A 23987-nucleotide genomic window follows, 5' to 3' on the forward strand; every position below is an offset into this window, starting at 1 on the left:
GCCAATCTGCGCTGAGGCCTGACACCGCTCATTGCAGGGCCGGTGGGGGGGGTGGGGGAAGCTCGCTGGGCAGGGGCCTGCAGCTGGTGATGCCTCCCCTTGACCCTGCTCTCTCTCCATGCTGCCTGGATGGGCCTTTGCTGAGACCCCATGCAACTCATTGCTCATGCCATCTTGCGCGTCTCCCCGGTGTCATTTCTGTCCTGAGGCCTAACAGGCAGCCTGGTGGCGTGCACCGTCCCCACCTGCAAGCAGGTGTCCTGGGGGAGCGCCAGGCGCAGCTCATGACCATCCCTAATGTGGAGCCTGGACACCAGCAATGAGGCCGGCCCCTGGTTTCCATCGGCGTAGCAGAGATCCCCCGTGTTAACGCCTGGCCCAATCCTAGCATGCATTTCTGTTTTTCTGGCTACACGCACCATCCCTTGCTGAGGCTTGACACCGCCCCGCTCTGCTATATTTTACTATCTCAACAGTTACTTGCCTGATTCCTTAGCCCCCTTTATCAAGGCTGGACTCAGCTCATTGCATGCACTATGTCATTAGCGGGTGTATCCTGTGCTAAAAACCCCATTGGCATGCATTACCATTAGTGGGTACATCCCATGCAAAAAAACCCATTGCACGCACTGTATCTTTAATGGGTATATCCTGTGCTAAAAACCCCATTGCACACATTACCATTAGTGGGTACATCCCGTGCAAAAAACCCCATTGCACGCACTGTATCATTAGTTGGTATATCCCGTGCTAAAAACCCCATTGCACGCACTGTCACCTTACCATTAGTGGGTATATCCCGTGCTAAAAACCGCATTGCACGCACTGTATCATTAGTTGGTATATCCCATGCTAAAAACCCCATTTACACCTTACCATTAGTGGGTATATCCCGTGCTAAAAACCGCATTGCACGCACTGTATCATTAGTTGGTATATCCCATGCTAAAAACCCCATTTACACCTTACCATTAGTGGGTATATCCCGTGCTAAAAACCGCATTGCACGCACTGTATCATTAGTTGGTATATCCCATGCTAAAAACCCCATTTACACCTTACCATTAGTGGGTATATCCCGTGCTAAAAACCCCATTGCACGCCTTACCATTAGTGGGTACGTCCCATGCTAAAAACCCCATTGCACGCACTGTATCATTAGTGGGTACATCCCGTGCTAAGAACCCCATTGCACGCACTTTATCATTAGTGGGTACATCCCATGCTAAAAACCCCATTGCACACATTACCATTAGTGGGTATATCCCGTGCTAAAAACCCCATTGCACCCACTGTATCATTAGTTGGTATATCCCGTGCTAAAAATCCCATTGCACACCTTACCATTAGTGGGTACGTCCCGTGCTAAAAACCCCATTGCACGCACTGTATCATTAGTGAGTACATCCCGTGCTAAAAACCCCATTGCACGCACTGTATCATTAGTGAGTACATCCCGTGCTAAGAACCCCATTGCACGCACTGTATCATTAGTGGGTACATCCCGTGCTGAAAACCCAAGGAGGCTTGCTAAAGCTTGCTAAAGCCACTGACAAACTGTAGCTGTATTGTGCCTCTGCTGAGCCCTGACAGCTCATTGTATACTTCAGCAGACATATGAGGGCAGAAGGGTCCAAGTTGTCCGAAAATGCTGTGTGTTTTGCCTGTGGAAAGGAGCAGAGTTGTGGACACGGCAGCCTGGCAGGCATACAAGCAGCCAGGGGTTCGTGGGCCTTGTGGAAGAAGTAGGATCACGTGGGCAGGAGCATGGCTGGTGTTAATTGTCAGTGTAAGATAGGGTTTTTGTTTTGTGGCATTTATTTATTTATTTGTGTTGACAAAAGATAGGATTCTGGTGTTTACCTGATGCCTTGGGGGGGAAAAACAATTTCTAAATCACAGCAAACATAAACAAGGGGCTTTCCACAACTCGTAGTCATCCCACGCTCTCCTACACTGCCACTGAGGAGAGGGAAAAGAGAGGGGCCAGGGTGTTTAAAGTAGGGGTGCCCACACCATGTTCCCGCTGCTCTAGTCTCTCAAGCATACCCCACCCAGCTACTCCTACTCTCGCATGCCAAACCTGGAGATGTGGCAGTGAAGACACTCTGAGGGCAGCTGTTCTTGAGCATGCTGGGGACAGAGACCTGGAGAGTGGTTGGGGTAGGAGGTGGGCCCAGAGCAGCTCTGAGGCCACACTTCCAGGTTGCTGTGGGAGTGGGGAGGTGGGGCATGCTTGAGCTCCTTGGGGATGTGATGTAGGCATAGCTGGTGTGTTAAAAATGTTGACAAATGACAACTGTGAGAACTCCTAGAGCACCCTGCCAGGAACTCCTTGATTGTATTGAAGGAGCTGCAGCATAAGCACGTCTCGCTTCTGCTGCTCTCATCTGTGGCAGTACGTCTGGGGTGAGAGGCAGCTTCTCAGGTAACCAGATCCCAAACCATTCAGGATGTTAAAAGCTAAAACCCACACCTTGAATTCCACCTGGATGCTTACTGGAAGCAAAGTCTGATGAGGGAATACTGCTCTATCTAGTGTGCTGCTGTCATGCAACTTGGCTTATTAAATGGGCAACTACATTCTACGTCAGCTTTAGTGTCTGAAAGTTCCCAAGCAGCAGCCCCCTGGAGAGAACATTATACTGATCTTTTCTTTAGGTAAGAAAAGCATGGGAAAATTGCGGCCAAGTTCATTTTGGACAGAAAAGTTTGTAGATGGAAAAATACTCTTGGTTACATCAGCTATCTGAGCAGCCCAGGATCTCACAGCAACCTCAAATTATACACCTATTTTGCAAATGTTGCTTGTGTGCTCTCAGTGACCAGCACTAACATAAATTCCAACAATTCCAGCTGCTTCCCTTAGGCCAGCAGCATTATCTCACTTTTGTCTGGATTGAGTCACAGCCATCTAGCTTTTATTCAAGCACCCATTCATCTTGGCTCTGGACAGTTTATTTCACAGCTCTGGCTGGATCAGTCATGATGGAGGCATAGGTCTGAGTGTCATCTGTGTACTGAATACTCACTAATCCTCTGCGAGAGGTATTTTAGGCACAGTGAACAAGAGAGGTGGCAACATCGACCCTTATACCACCCCAAAAGCCAGACTTAAGGAAACCTGTTTGCAGCATGACTATCCTTTGGGTTCGCAGAACATCAGGCATGGAGCCACACAAAAGCAACTTCTTCCACCCCTGCTAATGTCCACAAATGAACTAAGAAACCTTAGGGCCACCTGCATCTGCATGGCTGTTTCATCTTTTGCCCAGCAGTTAGTGCAATTTCTTATCCTTTGCCCAGGCCAGCAACAGGATTTCTGGGATGTGAAGAATAGAATAATAGCTAGATTTGCCTCATCGCAGTCTTCTGAATTAAAACTTCCTTAAAAATGAGAGAGGGGATAGTCAGTCCTGTCAGCCAGAGTGTTTGCATTAAGAATTTATTTGCAAAAAGTCATTTTTGAAGAACTGCTTGAACCTGCCCCTGTAGTGAAACATTGATATTTTGACCCACAGCAGACCTAGGGCCTAGGATTTTTCCACTCATGTTCACTTGCCAGAAAGGACAGGAGTCCAACTTGCAGTTCATGTTGTGAAGCTGTCCCAGCACCTCTTAGTAAGTGATCCTGGCTGGAACTCAGTTAGAAAAGACAAAATGTATTTGCCAGACATGGTACAGCACAGTTCAAATGAACAATTCTGTCTGCAAAGTTAACATGAAAATATCATAACAGAAACAACTCAGCAACCCACTGAAGGGTTCACTGGCTAAACAGCAAAACTGTAAATTTGAACAAAGTTTCGTGGATGGTGTGGTGAAAGTGAAAAATCCTTAGCACAGTCACAATATGTAATTGGAGAAATTTCACATGGCGCAGTCTGCTTAGAGCTCCTGCCTCTGATATCCAAGTTGTCTGCCTTTCATGTTTTGCCTCCACTTCTGAGGCTGAGCTCCAGTGAAAGAGGTGTACCAAGCCTCAGATTGAAGGAGACAGAGGCAGGCCCATGACAAAAGTCAAGTCTGTTCTTCTTTCTCTGAATCTGGTTGTAGGGGTCGAAAACAGTGCGCCCTCCTTTAAGAGTGGGAACTGCAACTACATCGTTCAGTCCCCTGGCAGCTGTGTAACGTTGGGATGAACCAGAGGAATTGCTATTTATGTGGCTATTGAAATCACCAAGCACCATCAGGTTTGCAGGTTCCTGTGTCACTGCAATGAAGAACCTAGTCATTGCAGACTGAGCTGCTTCATCAATGTGGAGTGACCTGTGCACCACCCCTAACCCCATGTTAGGCTGCATCCTGAGGCTCACATGAGTTGCACATGGGCAGTCAGATGGAGCACTGGGTCACTTCTGTCTGATGTCAAATGGAATAATCATGTCTGTGCCTCTTCCCTGAGAGCTTTTTCATGCTGAACCAAATACCTAGCTGGAGTCAAATGTATCCCAGATGGTCTTGTAGTATCATCCAGACTTCACATGCAAAAAAGCAAGGGGCTCTGTCTTTATTATACCATGGATAGTTTTAACATTTTAGCCTTGCATTCAGCAGCATGAATCCTGCTCCTCACATCTTGTTCACTGAGAATGGGCTAGTGAAATCAAAGGACCCAAACTTTTACTACTTGGCCTTAGTTTAATCAGTGTGTGATATTTTCTTGTTTGGTCTCTCATACTTTATCTGCCTGCAGTCTTCTGCATCCTCAGCCCAGGAGACTGTGGCCCAGCCTTTTTGACCAACCATAGACAATTACTGGAGGAAACAGGTGTTCAGATAAGAACCTCCAGGGCAGGTCACAAAGTCTAGAGCACTATTCCCCTGGCATGCTGCTATTCCCCAAGGTACTTCCACCCAGATGGTACCTGACTGCTTTAACCCTCGCTGCATTCCCTGTGGGATTCTCTGCTACTTCCCAAGGGGCTCTCATTCCCAGCCACCTGCTTTTAAACCACCTCTGTTCCTTCCATGTAAACCAATCCAGTTGTACCCACAAAACAAGGCAGATGCCACTTTATGCAATTAAAAAATCCCAAACCACCACCCATTCAAGTGTCAGTGGCTTTCTTCCAGCTCTGCTCAGTGGTGATGGAGGAGCTGACTTACACCTTCCCCTGGCAGCTCTTACGGGTAAGAGGGTGCAGCGTCTGGCTTTGGCGGGTGGAAGTGGGACAGGTGGCTGGAATGTAGGTTGCTGGCACAAGTATATTGCCAAAGAAAGAGTCTGACCTTGTGATGAGAGGGAGGAATGTGGACGTTTACAGTGGCTAAGCAAACTTGGAAGGTTGGTTGCCTTGTTACTCTGGAAGTTAAGTGAGTTCTGGAGGTCCATTAGGCAAAGTTTGAAGCTGGATGGCATTGAAAATCGATTGGCAAAGGCATAGTGGTCTGTTGGTACTGGGAAAAAGGTGCTTTAATTACCAGTACAGAGGGAGATCTCCAGAGAGGCACCAGGGAAATGTGACTTGACTTCATTGGGGTAGGGTTTAGGAAGAAGTGATGCATACCAGCTTGGGAAGGACGTCTGACAGAACATAGGATGCAAAGGGAAGGGCTGGGCATCATTGGAAAGGAGTGGAATATAATAGAGGGTGTTGAAGATGGGAGGGTGTTGGAAAATAATATTGAAATTCTGGAAGCATACATACAGCATGAAGGTAAATCAGGGCAGCATTTTGCCCTTAGACTGGAGGACCCATTTGTGTCATTGAAGTGTTGCAGGCTAGAGAATCAAACTGCTCCCCAAAACCAGGTAGGAAAGAACCAGCTGGTCCAGTGCATATGTAAGAGCCGTGCTATTTTGTTTGGTTGTGTTGCTCTCTAGGAACCTGTCCCACGGTTCCTGGCACAGTACCCAGAAGCAGTGGACGACGGGAGATTTTTGAAAACTTGCCAGTGCAGTGTGGGGACAGCGAGTGGAGGACTGTGTGAACCTTTGTGTTGTTACACTGGTGGCCTTGTCCACATCGCAACCAAACCAGAACAGCCCAAAATGTGTAGTATTTAGTTCTGCTGAAATCAAGCGTAGTCTGTATTTCAACGTGTGTGTCTGCTGTCAGGAATGCTCTTTTGGGCTACCATGAGAAGTGTTTTACACGTAAGCATGGTGCCTAGAAGAATTCGTAGAATGGCAGCGTTTAAGTGTGCAGAAAACTACGGTGTTTGCGCAGACATATTTCAAGCCATTTGTTTTGGAGATTTGTTAACATTGTGGAGATAGGGTCTGAACATCGGGACAGCCACAATGTCCCTTCTGAGACTAGTGGTTCTCCCTGACCCTGCCATTCAGCTCTCATTGGCAGCAGCTGCAGTAATGTTTTCAGTGTTTCTGCATCATATTAAATAATTGTGTTTTGTAAGTCGCTTGTTTTATGGCAGCCTGTTGCTATGGTAGAGACCCTGCTTGCATAATTTCTGGCAATGTGATTGTGTCAGTAAGACAACACACATCTCACCTGTGTGTTTCGTGTTAGTGAGTGACTTAGCTTTTGCTACAGCAGGTCCTAGCCTGTGGTACATGCTGGCCCTGAAATCTAACTGTCTAAATGTCTTTCCTTCGAAAAAGCATCTAAACAGCTTTATTTTCTATCCCCAAATGTACTAGTTACAGTGACTTCAGTAGAGACTTGCCCTGGTTAGGGTGCATGCATACATTTTTCAAAGGCGTCTTAGGAATGTAGGGCCACCTCTGTTAGTTCACCTGAGTAGTAGAATTTAATTCAGTTTCTACAAACCTGAGGCCAGCTTCAGTTTTCACAGGCTGCCCCATCACTTATGCCTCGGACATCTTTATTCTCCCTTGTGTGAGCCATGCTTCACTCTTCACTAGCCTGGGTGATGCCCAGTCCCCCCTAGGCTGGATCCAACCTCTTTGTGGGCTAAATCTGGCCTGTGGGCCTAGGTTGCCAACACCTGGTTTACTGTGATGAGCTGGGAAGGAAGTTGAGTAAGAATACCTTGTCTCTTTTCTTGGACCTCCCTTTTCTTACTGCCTCATTTGATCCCTTTGTTAGCTCCCTTCCTAAATTGCAGTTTTCCCAGGCAATATGCAGATTGTCTCAGCAAGCATATCCCACCTTTGTGTTTCAGGTCAGTGGGTGACTTAGCTCTTACTGTTACAGGTACTAGGCTGTGGCAGTCGCTTTCTCTGGAATCTGCCTCTGCTTTAAAAAGCATCTAACAACTTGCTTTTCTTAGGCCTGATATTTACAGTGACTGCTTTCCTTCCTGGGTCCTTTTGTAGTGAACAGCTTGTTGGCTTGTATCCCTCCAGCAGGGTTGCCTTATTTTATTTGAAAAGTCTGTTATTTCACAGACTGAGACAGACTCAGGACGTGCGAAATTGGCTTCTTTACTACCTGTTGATCAAGTGCCTAGTAGTGCTTTAAGTGCAAGGTGTTGAAACGCATGGGCTCTGTTGCAGGTGGGGGCTGAAGTGAATTGCCGCTGTAGGAATGATAGTTACAGGCCTTTGTATTAGCACCTGCCAGTTATTGTTATGGGTGCAAATTGAGTCTGTACAAAGGGAGGCCTCCCCCCTTGAAAATTTACCCCTGAACCTTGGGTGCATTTTATGATCCTTCACCGGTTATACTTTAGAGCTGGATCTTGATTGCTAATTACCAGAGCTAATTCACTACTGTTGTAGGACCCAAGCCTGCAAGTTCTTTCTTATTCTTGTCTTGTGAGGGTTTTGCAGCACCCATGAGTTTTATAGACCCGGAGGGATGCAGTGTATTAATACAAACAATTGGTTGTAATGGTTTTTCATGGCTGCAAGTTTTCTAGGAAGGGCTGAATGTATGTAATTCAAAAAAACCCATGGGTGAGGCAGCAGTTCAACCCTTAATACACCCTCTCTGAGACAAGTGATAAGCAGTAAGTGCGCATATCATCTCAGGAGGCTTTTGAACTTTGGTTTCACACCCTGCTGTCACTCTCTTCTTTGGCCTGCTGCTTCATGTGCTTTGGCCCATTTCTTCCCACAGCTTATTTTTTTGTCCTTGCTCTCCTCACAGGTTGTTCCCTGGCTTCCTATTAGCTTTCCCTCCGTATCCATTTCCCACCTCTCTTCCAACCTATTCCACTTGCGGACAGTGCAGCGTCTTACCCTTCTCTAGCTGCCCCAACTCCAAAGTGACATGGAACCTCTGGCCCCAAAATTCCACTCTTTTCGGCTTTTTCTACCCCCCTAAATGTTCCATTTGTTGTTTGAAGGGTGTTGGAAAGGATATTAATTTTCTTCGCTGTAGCACAATCTTTCCCTTCACTATCTACCACCAGCATATTGCTTGAGGTTGGAAATAAAACCTAGCCTGTGTCTCTCTGTGACAAGTGGGAACTCCCCGACCAGCACAGTACCACCCACCCACCTGTCTTTGGGCAATGCCGCCGGCCTGTTTTCCTGCCACACCTGGATTGTAAGTTATTGAGTTGTTAATTAGCCGGGAGGCTGCCTTTCAACTGCCCTGTTGACAAGGGCCAAATGTACATGCTCCGAGCATCCCTACATGTGTCCCATGCCTCGCAGATGTTGCTCACAGCTATGCTAAGCTCCAGCCCGTGGCCAGGTTCAACTCATCACAGTATTGAGTCTGTTTCTTTCTGCCCTGCTAGGGCCACACTCATACCACCTCCTTCTCACTGAGGCCTCTGATGCTCCACTGGCTCTCACCCAGTCTCTTTGATACTGCCCTTTGTGGTACCAACCCTTCTCTCCAGGGGACCGTACTCATCCCACCATCTCCTGAAGGCTTGCTTCAGGCTTGCTACTCTTCACTCCCTGGCCAGCAAGCAAACAGTCTTTTGGGCATCTCCTGCTACCCTCATCTTAGCGAGCATTGGGCAGTTCACAAAATGCTGTGCTGACTCTGCCCCTGGTTTCATAGCCAGGTAACTCCCTGCTCCTGCTCTCTATCCAGAGGGCGATGGCTCGCCCCCTGGTTCTCCTCCTCTGCCACCCTTCAATCAGCCTCTGGTCCAGCTATGGCCTCAGATGCCTGGAGGCTTACCTAGACCTAACTCCAGCCCCCATGGTAGCAGGGCCTCCACTCAAACCCCTGCCCACAGGTCCCTAACATATGCCCCTCGCTCTCAGGGCTTCACCACTGCTACTCTGTACTCCACCCCGTACTCTGAGGTCAAACACCCCTGCAGGCTCAGGTGACACTTGTCAGTGTGCCTGGTGCACAACTCATGCCTTCTCACCAAGGCATCAACTGCTCCTCTTATGGGGTCTTCTACCCCTTCAGGCTCAGGTGCTTCTCAAAGCTCACCTGGCCTCCACTACACCCCTTCAGGGTCTTGCTCAGGTGTCCCCTATGGACATCCCTGGCCCCACTACTCCCTCTGATGTTAAACCTGTAACCCACCAGGTGGTGGGGGCAGGAGTTCAGGTGCCCCAACCCACCTTACACCAGGGAGGCCCTCGGTTCTGGCATTTAAGTGGTCCTGCCCTGCCACAAGGAGGACCACCAGGCCTCCCTATCCCAGCAGGGTATAGTTTTCGGTCATGCCCAGGACCAGTGAGGCCTCCTCCTTCCCCATAGCCTCACCCTTGCCTCCGAGATGTTCTCGGAGCAGCAGCTCCTCCGGGAGATGTTGAGGTGCTTCTCAAAGCTCACCTGGCCTCCACTACACCCCTTCAGGGTCTTGCTCAGGTGTCCCCTATGGACATCCCTGGCCCCACTACTCCCTCTGATGTTAAACCTGTAACCCACCAGGTGGTGGGGGCAGGAGTTCAGGTGCCCCAACCCACCTTACACCAGGGAGGCCCTCGGTTCTGGCATTTAAGTGGTCCTGCCCTGCCACAAGGAGGACCACCAGGCCTCCCTATCCCAGCAGGGTATAGTTTTCGGTCATGCCCAGGACCAGTGAGGCCTCCTCCTTCCCCATAGCCTCACCCTTGCCTCCGAGATGTTCTCGGAGCAGCAGCTCCTCCGGGAGATGTTGCTTCCATGGTGTCTGGCAGCAAAACTATTTGTCTCCAGCCCTCCTGGCCTGGGACTTAAAATGGCCATGCATCAGGGCTGGGGCTGCACCTGCTTGCTGCCAGATCCAGGTCGTAAAGTGGGAGAGCACTGAAGTTGCCCTGCCACCCACCTTCCCCTTGCCATGTTTAGCAGGGAAGGCTTTTCCCTGCTGCTCCCCAAAACAGGCTCCCCCAGAGCCTGTGATAGTCCTAAAGTGGCGGGCACCCCACTGGTGCTCTGCCACACGCTCATTTAATTTCTTTGTAGACCCTGGCAAATATCAGAAGGAGGAGATGCGTTGTCCTCATGCTTGGCCCACAACATTGCTGCATTCTTCCTCGGGCTCTGTTTAGCTCATGCCATATGTTTGAAAGCACCAGCATATCTAATAATATACCATTTTCTCTGGCGTGCTGTCTGGGGAACGCTTTTCACGGGGAAAGTGAGACAGACTGGTTTTTCACTGCCTTGGCTCAGTTGTGTCATATAGTCAAGGTACAAAGGCTTTTTAAATTAAAGTGGATTCAGATTTCTCCAAGTGTAGTGCTAACTTTCCAACAGCTACCATAAGACCTTCATGCTAGAGCAATGTTTCTCAACCAGGGTGCTTTAGCACCCTGTGGGGGTTGAGATTATTTCAAGGGTGCTCCAAGGTGCCATGTAATGTAAGCACTATTAGATGTGCAAATATGATTCACAGGATAAACCCAGAGATTTTAAATAGGAGCCTATAGTGTTAAAAGCATTCTAACTTGCTTTCATCTTTCTGAATTTTTTGCAACAAAAGAGTTGCTCTATTATTTTTCTGTAGTCAAAATTTGAGTGAAAGCTAAGAGCTGGCATTTTCTGACAGGTCCCTTAAGTCTAATGAGGGGTGCCTTGAGTCTAAAAGAGGTTGAGAACCACTGCTCTAAAATACCAGCTCAGCTGTGTGAAGAGAACATGCAGCATAGAATAAAACTTACTTTTAAAGATAACTCCGTCTTTGCCCAGCCTTAGTGATTTCCATGTCCCTTTCTCCCAATCTCACTCACTAGTCATTTCTTTCTGTCTGTCCAGTTTCTATCCACTCTTGACCTCACCGAAGCTAATATCTTCACTAGACTTGTGAATTGGGTTTATTACTGATTCAGGTTGATTTGCAGATCAAAGCTACTTTTGCCATTAGAAACCAGTGATGCTCTCATAGTTTCATAGTAGTTTGGGGTCAGAAGGGACCTGAACAGATCATCTAGTCTGCCCCCTCGCCACTGGCAGGAGCACACGCTGGGATCACACGACTCCAGACAGGTGTTTGTCCAACTTCTTTTTGAATTTACCCAAGGTAGGAGCGAGGACCACTTCCCTAGGAAGTTGGTTCCAGATCCTAGCCACCCTAACAGTGAAATAGTGCCTCCTAATCTCTAACCTGAACCTATTCTCCAGCAGCTTCTGGCCATTGTTCCTCGTCACCCCAGGTGCTGCTGGGGGGAATAGGACCCTTCCTATTTGCTGCTGATCTCCCCTAACGAGTTTGTAGGCAGCCACCAAATCCCACCTCAGCCTCCGCTTGCTGAGGCTGAACAGGTTCAGGTCCCTCAGCCTCTCCTCATAGGGCGTGCCCTGTTGCCCTCCAACCAAGCAGGTGACCCTCCTCTGGACCCTCTCAAGGCAGACCACATCCTTCTTCAAGTGCGGTGCCCAGAAGTGGACGCAGTACTCCAATTGTGGCCTGACCAGTGTTGCGTAGAGGGGGAGTATCACCTCTCTGGACCGGCTTGAGATGCATCTTTGGATGCATGACAAGGTGCGGTTGGCTTTGCTGGCTGCGGTCTGGCATTGGCGGCTCATGTTCATCTTGGAGTCAGTAATGACTCCAAGATCCCTTTCTGTGAAGCCCATTCTATTATCATCCGCCCACTTCTGAAGTCTGTCTAAATCTAATTGCAGCCTCTCTCTCCCTTCAAGTGTGCCTACCTCTCCCCACATCTTGGTGTCATCAGCAAACTTGGACACTGTGTTTTCCACCCCCTCGTCCAAGTCGCTGATGAAGATGTTGAACAGTGTAGGCCCCAGGACCGAGGCTTGGGGGACCCCACTATTCACATCCCACCAGGTTGAGTATGACCCATCCACCACCACTCTCCGGGTGCACCTCATCAGCCAGTTAGTGACCCATCCAACTGTGTAGGCATCAACGCCACAGTCGCTCAATTTATTAATGAGAATGGGGTGAGAGACAGTGTCAAAGGTCTTCTTAAAGTCCAGAAAAACTACGTCCACAGCGACACCATCATCCAGGGATTTAGTTACCTGGTCATAAAAGGCAATCAGGTTGGTCAGGCAGGACCTGCCTTTGATGAACCCATGTTGATTTCCCCTGGGCATGATCTCCCCTGCAGGCCCCCCACAGATGTGCTCCTTGATAATTATTTCAAGGATTTTCCCCAAGACCGATGTGAGGCTTATGGGCCTACAGTTTCCTGGGTCCTCCTTTCTCCCTTTCTTATAAATGGGGACCACATTAGCTGGTTTCCAATCTCCGGGCACCTGGCCCATGGACCACCAACACTTGTACAGCCGAGCCAAGGGCACAGCAATGACCCCTGCCAGCTCTCTCAACACCTGTGGGTGGAGGGCATCGGGGCCCGCAGATTTAAAAACATCCAGCCCTTACAGAAGATCCCTAACTACTTCTGCGCAGACCCGAGGCCTGGCCTGCGCAGATGTAGTTAGGGACCTTCTGTAGAAGGAATCTCCAGATCTCGGAGGGAGCGGTTATTTGGACTGGGTGGAAGACCGAGAAAATTCCTTTCATGTTTCCCTTGACACAAAAGAGAGCCATGACGAATGAAAAGACAACAGTCGTCATCAATCCCTATGCTGTGTGTGGATGTTGCACTCTCCTGCTTGGAGCTATTTCTACAGCCATGCATGCTTTATTTATTAATTTACTGCTTTGAATGTTCAAAACAATTGCCCATTGTGAAGTTTTGCATCCACATACAATTATTATTACAGTATATAAAATTGGATTCTTAGAGTGCAGCAAGAAGGCATGCTATGCCATGAAGGCATGCAATGTCCCCAACCTACTTCAATACCAATCCTTTAGGCAGATACCTGGAAATGTCCCAGACTAGGAAGAGACATTGCATTTGTCCTAGGACAATTTGTGCCTGTGTTTATCCCAGAACAGAAATGTCCTGGCTTTGGTGTGTGCACACATTGCCCTTCCATTCAGAGTTTAGCGAGTGGCTGAACACACTTTTCTGCCATTGATTCAACGATGCAGTCCTGGGATAATCGTTTAGACACACTTTCTGATGTCCTGGAACAAACTGTTAGCACTTCTTATCCCATGCACATTTTTAGGCTTTGTCCAAGGACAACCGACACGGACGTCTGAATGATCCCACTTTGTCCCTAGATACAGTAGTTTCTCCTGGGATAAATACAATATCTGTTTGTAGCCCCAGAATTATTAGACCACTTCAGGCAGCACTTGGCCAGATAAATCTCTTTCAAACGTCTCCGTATGTGATTGCACACCATTTTCTTGAGAAAATGCCTAGCACAGCTCTCTGGGCCCATGTCTGAGTTCACTGCTTTGGTGGACTTCTTGAAAAGGGTTGTATAAAGGCCACGTTGGAATGGCAGTTGCAACCTTAGTCTTGTAAAATAGGCATTGCCACCATTGACAAAAGACTGCTTCCCCTTGATAGCCAGATATCTGCAAATCCCATGGTGCATTTGATCAGCAGTGGGATTTTACTTTCAGGTACAGGTATTTAATACTCTTCTGTAGAATGCTTACCTGTTTTTTCTACTAGACTCTGGAAATATTGAAACATCTAGTGAATAAAAACAGCATTGTGATTTACCAGGTAGGAACAGTGCCTTCTCTTAAGTTTGGAAGACACCCAGCACATTGTGTGAGCTACTGGAAATAATAATAATAATAATAAAAAAAATACCTATTGATGCATGTGTACCTCTTGAACTTAAAGAAGGTGGAAGGACTTCCAGTACTTTAGCAAGTCTGCAATTGTGTCTTTAGTGGAAAGGTTGCACTCCCTAGTTCAGAGTAAGATTTTGAATCTGCTACTCATGTTTATCTGTGCTGCTGTCTTAAACTTCATTCTGCCTGGGTTGTATTACAGATTTTCTGGGTTGCAGCTATGAGGAAACCTCGGAGGAGGTCCCGGCAGAACCTCGAGGGGAGACGCTCTCCTTCGCCCTACAGCTTGAAATGCTCACCCACCCGAGAGACTCTGACATATGCCCAGGCCCAGCGGATTGTAGAGGTTGACATTGATGGACGTCTTCATCGTATCAGCATCTATGATCCTCTGAAGATCATCACAGAGGATGAGCTGACAGCCCAGGACATCACAGAGTGCAACAGCAACAAAGAAAACAGTGAGCAGCCCCTGTTCCCATCGAAGTCTAAGAAAGCGCCATCTAAAGGCAAAAAGAAGGAGTCATGTTCCAAACATGCACCAGGGACATCTTTACACTTACCCCAGCCCAGCTTCCGGGTGATGGACTCCTTCAGCCAGCCTGATGCTCCTCCCCTGCCTGCAGCATACTACCGGTACATTGAGAAACCTCCTGAGGACCTCGATGCAGACGTGGAGTATGACATGGATGAGGAGGATCTGGCTTGGCTGGAAATGGTCAACCAGAAGAGGATGGAGGATGGCTATGGGTCAGTTTCTGCTGACACTTTTGAGCTGCTAGTGGATCGACTGGAGAAGGAGTCCTATTTAGAGAGCCGCAACAACGGGGCTCAGCAGTCCCTTATTGATGAGGACGCCTTCTGCTGCGTCTGCATGGACGATGAGTGTCACAACAGTAACGTCATCCTGTTCTGTGACATCTGTAACTTGGCCGTGCACCAGGAGTGTTACGGTGTGCCCTACATCCCCGAGGGCCAGTGGCTTTGCCGCTGTTGCCTTCAGTCCCCTTCCCGCCCAGTTGATTGTGTTCTTTGTCCAAACAAAGGCGGAGCCTTCAAGCAGACCAGCGATGGCCACTGGGCCCATGTTGTTTGTGCCATCTGGATCCCAGAGGTCTGCTTTGCGAACACTGTGTTCCTGGAGCCCATCGAGGGGATCGACAACATCCCACCCGCTCGCTGGAAACTCACTTGCTACATCTGCAAGCAAAAAGGCATGGGAGCTGCCATCCAGTGCCACAAGGTGAACTGCTACACTGCCTTCCATGTCACCTGTGCCCAGCGTGCTGGTCTCTTCATGAAGATTGAGCCCATGAGAGAGACCAGTGTCAACGGCACGACTTTCACGGTGCGTAAGACTGCTTATTGTGAGGCTCATTCCCCACCTGGGACACTGAAAAAAGGGTCTCCAGCTGCTACCAGTGAGGGGGAGGAGGACATTATGAAGGAGGAAAGAGAGGAGGAGGGCAGCACTGGGCCCCCCAAGGGATCTCTGAAGAAGAACAAAGTGAAGTTGAAACAGAAGATCAAAAAGGAAGGTGGTGACCTGACAGATGGACGCTCATCTGTGCCACTGGTGATGGTCACACAAATCCCTTCTTACCGGTGAGTGGTGGGGCAGAAGCTCTTTGGTCATCGGGGACTGAGTAGGGCAGTGAGACCCAAGTCCTGACAGGGGCTGAATCCACAGGAGCCATCTGTGTTAACCAAAGAGCCACAACAAGATGCAGGCTGTCAGGTGAATTTTGACTAGCACACTCTATTGCAGAAAAAAGAAACCAAGTGCAGTACTGTACAGTCCAACAGGGGACCAGTTGGCCTCTGCAGTGTTTACTAAATTTATGTGCATGCACTAAGAGAAGAAAATTGATAACATTTCTGGCAAACAGCCAGAGATTTTAAGTTGAAGAGTGCCTTGTATCTCAGGAGCTATGATCTGAGTGTCACTGGGATAGGGCTTGTATGTTGAGCACCAAGTCCACCATCTGTCTTCCCTCTAAACTGCACACCCTCAGAACAATTCCCCAACTGTGTAGTAAACTAGTATCTGCTCTCAGGTGATCTGTATCAGGTAGACAGTATCATTACAGGGGATGTTCATGTTGTATGGTGACCATGTTTGAAAATAGTTTTGGGCAAGGTTACAAGTCATCAGGTGAATGGCAGCTTCTGTATGATAAAGAACTACTGTATTTTGATTCCTGATGTCATAAAATGACATGCTCAAAAAATTCCCCCATTGTCCTGAACAACTTTGAATTTGGCTTAGTATATTTCTGGCAGATCAGGTGCATGAAGATTTAAATGTTGCTTTATTTTCATAGGACATCTTGGAACATGCAGCTGGATGCACCTGATATTTTAATAGATTTTCTTTCCAAAACTGCTGCCAAGATACCACTTAGACACACCCAGTGTTGTGAAGGGGTTAACACATTTTTTCCTTGGATTCCAGTTGCGTTTCTTTCCTAGATTTCCAACCTTCAAAATGTCAAACTTGAATGACCTCGGTAAAGTTACTGACATTGAAATGAGTTTGAAGTTAATTGCTCTCGTTGAGAAGAACTGGTGGTGGGATACCTGCTTTGGTGAGAACCTCCAGCAGAGCTGATGTTAAAATAGCAAAAGGTAGAGAGGGATAACCTCACAGGTGACAGACCCCAGATTGGCATGGACTGGCACAAGTTAAGAGCATGGATCTTACTGTGCCTTGACACAACTTTGCAAAATTGTGCAGTTGAGCTGCAGCAGGAGATCTAATGTGTCACCATGGTCAACAGAATCTGATGATTGCTTTGTTGTGTGGGATAGTCTGCTCACTGAACCTTTTTTCTTGCCCTTAGGTTGAATAAGATCTGCAGTGGGCTCTCACTCCAGAGGAAGAACCAGTTTATGCAGCGGCTGCACAACTACTGGCTGCTGAAACGCCAGTCGAGGAATGGTGTGCCTCTCATACGGCGCCTGCACTCTCACTTACAGTCCCAAAGAAATGCAGAGCAGGTACTGCTTGCTGTTCAGCACTGTGCCCTGTGCTGCAATAGTGTGGGAGAAAAGAGAAATGTGCGTGGGGAAGGGAGTAAGCTTGAGGTTAATGGAAAGGGAAGCAGGGTGGATGGGCTGGGAAGAGGTGATCTGAGTTTGAACTCTTGTAGGGGGCAGCTAGGTAATGAGTTCTAGTTATTGAATTTGGGATTTGGAAAGGGCAAGCAAACCATCCTTTAAAATGTGTCACAGTGAAGAATGAGTGCTTTCTCTTTCTAAACCTTTCTTGCCTTCGGATAGCGTGCACAAGGGGTCAGGTCAGGTTGGTACTTGAATGCGACATCCACTATGCCAAAAGAAGTGGAGTGGGGTGGGTTAATCCCTTAGATGATTTATAAAACCAAGGTCCTGACTAACAGTGGTCATTCGACATGTCATTCTCAAGAAAATGGGTGTTGGCTCTAGAGTCCTGGCCAAGATTTGGTTTGGGTAATTCTTCCCTCAGCCTCACATTCAGTTCCTCCCATTCACGTTTACATGGCACCATATAAACAGTCTCCAGATATAGTCCTCTTTTGCTTTCTCTTCTGGACTGATGTGGCACTCAGCAGTGTTTGCATTCTGGAACAGAGATAGCTGGTGAGGTAGTGAACTGAAATTATTTCCCTATGCAGTAGAATTACTAATCCTTGCAACTAACCTATTGGTGTGCATTGTGCATATTGTGCACATATATTTTTTCCCATGTTGAGTTAAAATCACAGACTTGAATTTGCATGCAGTCTCCTCTGGGTGATTAGTACAAAATTATCTTATGCTAATTAATGTAGAGTGTGGAGAGTACAACATTTATTTGATATATTAATTTAGCAGCTTACAGCAGGTAGTATGTGTAAATTAATGCTTCTGGGTTAAAGACACTATATTTATAAATCACCACTATTTCTTTCATGAAAGAGTTTAGGTTTGTCCTTGATTGATAGTTATAGGCAAGCATTTATACACGAGTCTATCTATATATCCGCTTGAAAATCAATATACAGGGATTAAGAGGAGGAAAGATACCTATATGATCAAGGCACTGGAGTGAGACTTCAGATATTTAAGTTCATCTCCCATCTCTGGCTCTGATTCTGGGGAAGGCACTTGCTCTTGGTGGCTTGGTTTCTTATTTGTAAAAGAGGAGATAATAGTTCCTTTTTCTCATGCTGTCTTATCTAGTCTGTGTAGACTGTAAACTCTTCGGGGTATGAATCTTCCCTTTCTAAGTACAGCATTTAACACAGTGAGTCCCCCATGTCAGCTCTAATTAACTTTGATATGGAAGGAGTTAATGAGAGTGAACATGGGCTAGAGCATACTTCTGGAATGAGGTTATAGTATGGCTTAGATCTGCCCATATGGACAAGATCAGACTTTTTTTTAACATGGTGAGAGGTAGGTAGTTACAGTGTTTCAGCACAGACCATTCTACAGTGTAGATAAATGTGGAAGTAAACATGAGCAAGGTGTGGGAGCAGTGCAGGGTAAACACTTGGAAAGCATAGAAAACACAAGAAGCCTTTATGTGTAAGTCCTCTCATTCCCATGTTTCCTTGTGCAGAAGGAGCAGGATGAGAAGACCAGTGCAGTGAAGGAGGAACTGAAGTATTGGCAGAAACTGCGGCACGACTTGGAGAGGGCACGGTTGCTTATTGAGCTGATCCGTAAGAGGGAGAAACTCAAACGGGAACAGGTAGGTGGATCTAGGGCTGAGTCACTTCATTATGCTACCCTAGAGTCTGGTGTCCCTTGCCACCTGCAGCTGCTCCATCCTGGCAGAGGAACAAAACCACTGCACCTTTACTGAATCTCTCTTTTTCACAAGGTGTGATTTTCTGAGCCTCTGAGCATCCACAACTCCTATTGATGTCAAAGAGAGGAGGTGCTGGTGTTCAGCACCTCTGTAGAGCAGACCCTCAGTGGTTTGCACTGAGCAACAGCTGACTAGTGGCATGGACTGGAGCCCAGCAGCGTGCTGCAAAGGCTGCCAGCTTCCTTACATAACTACCTGTGCATTTTAATCCTGACTTCAACCCCGCTTCTAATTCAGTTTTGGGCATGGACCCGGTGCTTACACAATCGAAACAGGATCTCTGTTAATATTTATTACTGCATTTTGATAACCATCACTCTAAGAATGATCCTAAACCACCCATCTCCTCTTCATTTGGTAAGCCCTAGCTTCCTGTGACTTGTCCTCTTTGGGTGATTTTTGAGAAGAGGTAAACTTAGCTCACTTAATAACTAGAAAGTTTTCCCTTTGGTCTTTGTATTTTTTTCCAGCTTGCACTGAGTTGTGTGATCGTATTTCTCTCACACGTTCCATTCTGGCATCAATATTATTTACTATGCTTACTAGGCTGTCCAGTTGGGGATCCTTTCTAGAGACAGCTGACTGGACTTCATATATTTTTAGATTGAGCCTGTCTGATGGTGCCATCAGTGTTCATCTGCTGCTTGCATTGTACCTGACTTAAAGTTTTGGTCTGATCCTGCTTCTAATGCAGTCATAAATCATCCCTAGATGTTGTTTCTTTTTGCTTTCACTATCTTGATGTATCCGTGTCACAGTTACCTAAGTCTAGCCAAGCTAGCTGAAACCCCAGTGCCGTTTAGAAAGGAAAATTTATCTCAGAGAAACACATCTAGCTGAAGCTGTTTCCCAACCCAACTTGTAGGTATATAGCATGCCACCTGTTTGACCTTTGTTTAAATTCATTGTTGTTATCATGGAGGCCATAAGGCATGATTCTGTTTTCCTTTGTGTATTTAAATAGCAGCTTTTCAGCGGTGAGTGGTGTTTTTGGCACTTATGCACAGGTTGTGATTCTGTTATCCTTAAACTGTGGATGCATAAATGTGTGCACTTAGACTGGACATGTGCAGTTGGCTACACACTGGCTGTGAATGTATCCTGCCACATATAGGCACCCATTGTGGGTGTGTAAATGCATACGAGTCACAAAAATGAAGCTGGACAAAAAGCAGTAACTAATGGATGTTAGATACTGGAGGAGGAAGGGGCCTCCCTCTGCTTTAGTTCCTATAACTGAGTGGTTAGGGCACTGCCCAGGAAACTGGGGACCCAGGTCCTAGAAACTCAAACAGGAACAAGTAAGTGGATATTGGGTTGACCATCAATCTATTACACTACCCTACAGCCCGGTGCCTCGTGTGGGGGGGTTTGAACCTGTGTGTCTCAGTCTTCCCAAATACGGTGCTCTAGCTGCTGTATCACAAGCCAGACATTATCTAGGCCTCTTTCCAATGCTTCCTTTGAAGCCGTCTCCCTGGACAGCCAAGAGAAGAAGATAACGTGACGTCAAGTTGTGAGGGTATGTGGCTCAGTGAGAAGGCTGCTGCACTGAAACGGAGCAGGCTCTGCGTTCTAGTCCTGGCCCTTGTTGCCAGTGGGGCAGAAACTTCCCTGCTGCATTATCTGCTCTCCATCCATTATGTCCAGTGAATAGTAAATGCAAGGGGCAATGACTCAAGTTCAAAAGAAGCACTAGAGAGGGGATTGGGTAATGCCCAAGCTGTCCTCCTCTTGGATGTCTGTGAATTATTCCTTTCTCCCATCCTCAGGTCAAAATTCAGCAAGCTGCTATGGAGTTACAGCTGACTCCTTTCAACGTACTGCTGCGTACAACCTTGGACCTGCTACAGGAGAAGGATCCTGCTCAGATCTTTGCAGAGCCCGTTAACCTGAATGAGGCAAGTATCTTTCCAAGAAGTGCAGTTTGGTGGGGGTGGAGCTGAGGTTTTGGTGGGGCATCGCTGGGAGGAAGGGAGAAGCCCTCATGGTGTGGATGACAAAACCAGGGCACCTCTGTGTAGAAACTCATTCCTTCTTTTGTCCAACACTGGCATTTAGTAAGGAATTTCTCCAAGTGGCACTATCCTAGCTGGCCAAGACAGGGCATTGTTTACTGGAAGCCTACTAGAGTGCCTCAGTGAAGTAATACCATTCTGCAGTCAGGACAGGTCTGGTTTAACTGGGTGGAACAGAAGTGGATTGATGGCGCTGTCCTCCCTCTGCGGGTGGGAAGGACATGAAGAGTGCTTGTGATGGATGCGCTCTAGTTGGCTAGTAAATGGTTTTTGTAATTGTACAGGTTTTATATGTTTAGGTTCCAGATTACCTGGAATTCATTTCCAAACCAATGGATTTTTCCACCATGAGGCGGAAGCTGGAGTCCCACCTGTACCGAACCTTGGATGAGTTTGAGGAAGACTTTAACCTTATAGTTACCAACTGCATGAGGTATAATGCTAAAGACACCATTTTCCACCGAGCAGCTGTCCGGCTCAGAGACCTTGGAGGAGCGATATTGCGCCATGCGCGACGGCAGGCTGAAAACATTGGCTTTGACACTGAAGTGGGGATTCACCTGCCTGAGTCGCCCAAAACAGAAGACTTTTACCGCTTTTCCTGGGAGGATGGTGAGTCCCCCTTACTTGTGTGTTTTTGGATTAGTTAGCAGTCCAGGAAATGTCATGTCCTAACTCTGTGTCTAGGCCCAGCTGTCACTCAGCCATTGTTCTGAATCCACCATTCAAAAGGTGTAAGATTTGGCCTCACCTGTCTGACACAGCTCCCAGCCTTTGAACATCTCAAGGCATTTAAAAGAGCCCAGGATCTTTGGAAAGTGTCACAATGGGAGCTCCTGGGCACACTGGAAAATCTGGTCCTGACTTTGATGCTGAAACCTTCTGAAAACATAGCCCCGAACTCTCATGAGAGAACACTGGCTCTTTGTATCTGACATTAAAGAATTTCCCTTTTGCAACACTACTATGAGCCCAGGAGGTATTTTTAATCCCCCTTTTCCGGGTGGGAAGCTGGGACCCAGAAAGATTAAGTCCAAGGTCACACAGAAGGTTCATGGCAGAGCCAGACATTGACTCCACCTCTTCCAAGTCTCATCAGACCAAGGGCTTGCTAGTTGCTGTGGACTCTGTATACTGCAGTAGTACTAGAACCTGGGTAGTTTTAAAGGGCCTTGAAAAATTGACTTCATGCAGGATCAGATTGTCGTGCACTCAGATTTTCTGCCCCAGTCTCCTTTTACTCCCTGATATGAGGTGATATATTTCATGTCTTCAAGAAAGATCCCTTATATCCCTTGGCAGTTCATTGTAGTCTGGGAGTGCAGTGGGATCTGTCTCTTAGTTTCTGTGATTTTCTCGGGTCACAACTGCTGCAGACAATCCAGGATAAATGCGCTGCAGATTTTTAACCCTCTCCTAGAACTGCACAGGACATAATGAGCATAAATCAAAGAATTGGCTTGTTATTAAGGTGAGGTAGGGGAAGGGAAGGAATTCTTTATGGGGGAGATGGTGTCAATGTTGGTGGTGTCTTGACTCCTGCCAAAATCTTATCAAAATCCAAAAATACTCTCAGGAGGACCTTTATTTGGGGAGTATGCAACTGCTTCTGTTCCCCAAACTACCTGCATCTGTGTCTGTGAGTGTTTGTTTGCAACAATGCTGAATGACATGGCCAAACTTATTCTAGGCCACTGCACCTCCTTTCTTTGGAACTCCCTGGTTATAGCTGTGCTACATCCTTGATGCTTATGTGGCTGCTGCTGCTGATGTGCACCCCTGCCCTGCCCACCCTTGTCTGCCTATCATGCCTGGAAATATGACAGGGAAGCTGCTCCAGGGGCATCTCAAGTGACCACTCTCAAGCACATTGGAGAGAGAGGCCTGGAGGGCAGTGGTGAAGAATGCCCCGAAGCACCAGTATTGCTGTCTTTTCAGGCAGGGTGTGTGGGAGTGGGAACAGGAGAGGGGAGGCATGCTATTCAGTGGTAGCCTTGACAGCACCAGGCCACAGCCTAGATGTGCCCTCTGTCTGTGATGTGCTTCCCAGTGGCTGCCGCCCTCTTGGCATCTAAGGCTGAGAATCCTGAAATCCTTCAGGGTTTGCATGTTGCAGACTCGCATGTGGGTGTGACCTGGGGTGACTGAGCTTCAGTACTGCAGAATTTCCTCCTCCAAAAGCTTGCTCCTTGATGACATAAGGGGTCAATAATCTTGGTTCACCTCTCTTCTTGCTGCAGTGGATAACATCCTTGTCCCTGAGAATCGGGCTCACCTTTCCCTGGAGGCACAGCTGAAGGAGCTGCTGGAGAAGCTGGACATGGTGAGCACCATGAGGTCCAGCGGTGCCAGAACCCGACGCATTCGGCTCCTGAGACGCGAGATCAACTCCATCCGGCAGAAGCTGGCCCAGCAACAGAACAAGACCATGCCGAATGGAGAGTCCGCACCACGGGAGGAAGGGCTTGACAGAGTACTGAGGGGAGAACAGGATGATGACGGGGAGAAAGGTGAGAGTTTTCAGCAAGTCACCAAGGGAAAGGGAGAGCCCTGCAGGTTGGACAGGCAGGGGTGTGTGCAGCAGACTGAATGTGCAATAGAGTTATTCCTCTTTGCACTAGAATGCTGAACAGCCAGACCTTTATTGTAGCAGAAGAGATGTCATATCTAACAAGCAGTGTTTAAAACAACAGGGAGCAGGTTGTTAAGGGCACGTAGGACTTCTCAAACCTTCCTGTTGTGTGGAAATTGGAATCAGGCATGGGGTTACATGCCTCCAACCTCGGCTCCAAGGGGAAATGTGGTCAGGTTGGAAGCCAAAAGCAATGCTAATCCATAGCATAAAGGGAAGCGAGTCTGGGATCCCATTCCAGTGCCCTCAGTTGTGCATGTCGTATAAGCACCTTCAGAAGTGGTGCTAAGTGACATTGTCAGCAGATTAAGTGGAGAGTCCACGCCTGAAACATCATAGAGAAGGAACCTCCCCAGCAGGGGTTCTCCCAAAGGCAGGCATGAGGTGTGGTGGAGGGAGGAGGTGTTGGGAAACTGGCATCCCCTCCTTATTTGTACTAAGACACACCTTGGTTTTAGGAGGCAGAAAGAAGAAAGAAAGATTTTTCCAGAGTCATGACTGAAAGTTGACTGCATGGAGTGGCTCACTCAGCAGTTCACTCGCCCTTAGCCTGCTCAGCCAAAAGCTATTGCCAGCTTGGCAGTGG

At 47.6% G+C, this 23987-nt stretch overlaps 1 protein-coding gene across 9 annotated transcripts in view; it reads left to right on the forward strand.

The window, feature by feature from the left end:
- The first annotated feature begins 5069 nt into the window (after window positions 1–5069).
- The window catches only part of BRPF3 (bromodomain and PHD finger containing 3), a 39078-nt gene continuing 20160 nt past the window's right edge, over window positions 5070–23987 (forward strand). For 3 of the 9 annotated variants that reach the window (XM_025206050.1, XM_006025255.3, XM_025206053.1), the window contains exons 1-7: window positions 5072–5133; window positions 14117–15519; window positions 16758–16914; window positions 18500–18631; window positions 20524–20652; window positions 21069–21381; window positions 23010–23279. In XM_025206050.1, coding sequence (XP_025061835.1) covers window positions 5092–5133; window positions 14117–15519; window positions 16758–16914; window positions 18500–18631; window positions 20524–20652; window positions 21069–21381; window positions 23010–23279 — 2446 coding nt within the window. In that variant the 5' untranslated portion in view covers window positions 5072–5091. Of the gene's footprint in view, window positions 5134–8406; window positions 8424–13802; window positions 15520–16757; window positions 16915–18499; window positions 18632–20523; window positions 20653–21068; window positions 21382–23009; window positions 23280–23987 lie in introns of those variants that run through there. The other 6 variants (XR_003094432.1, XM_025206054.1, XM_014520674.2 and 3 more) reach the window with 5 other exon arrangements.

Source organism: Alligator sinensis, unplaced genomic scaffold (genome assembly GCF_000455745.1).
Source record: "Alligator sinensis unplaced genomic scaffold, ASM45574v1 scaffold872_3, whole genome shotgun sequence".
In the NCBI taxonomy this organism is placed as follows: domain Eukaryota; kingdom Metazoa; phylum Chordata; order Crocodylia; family Alligatoridae; genus Alligator; species Alligator sinensis.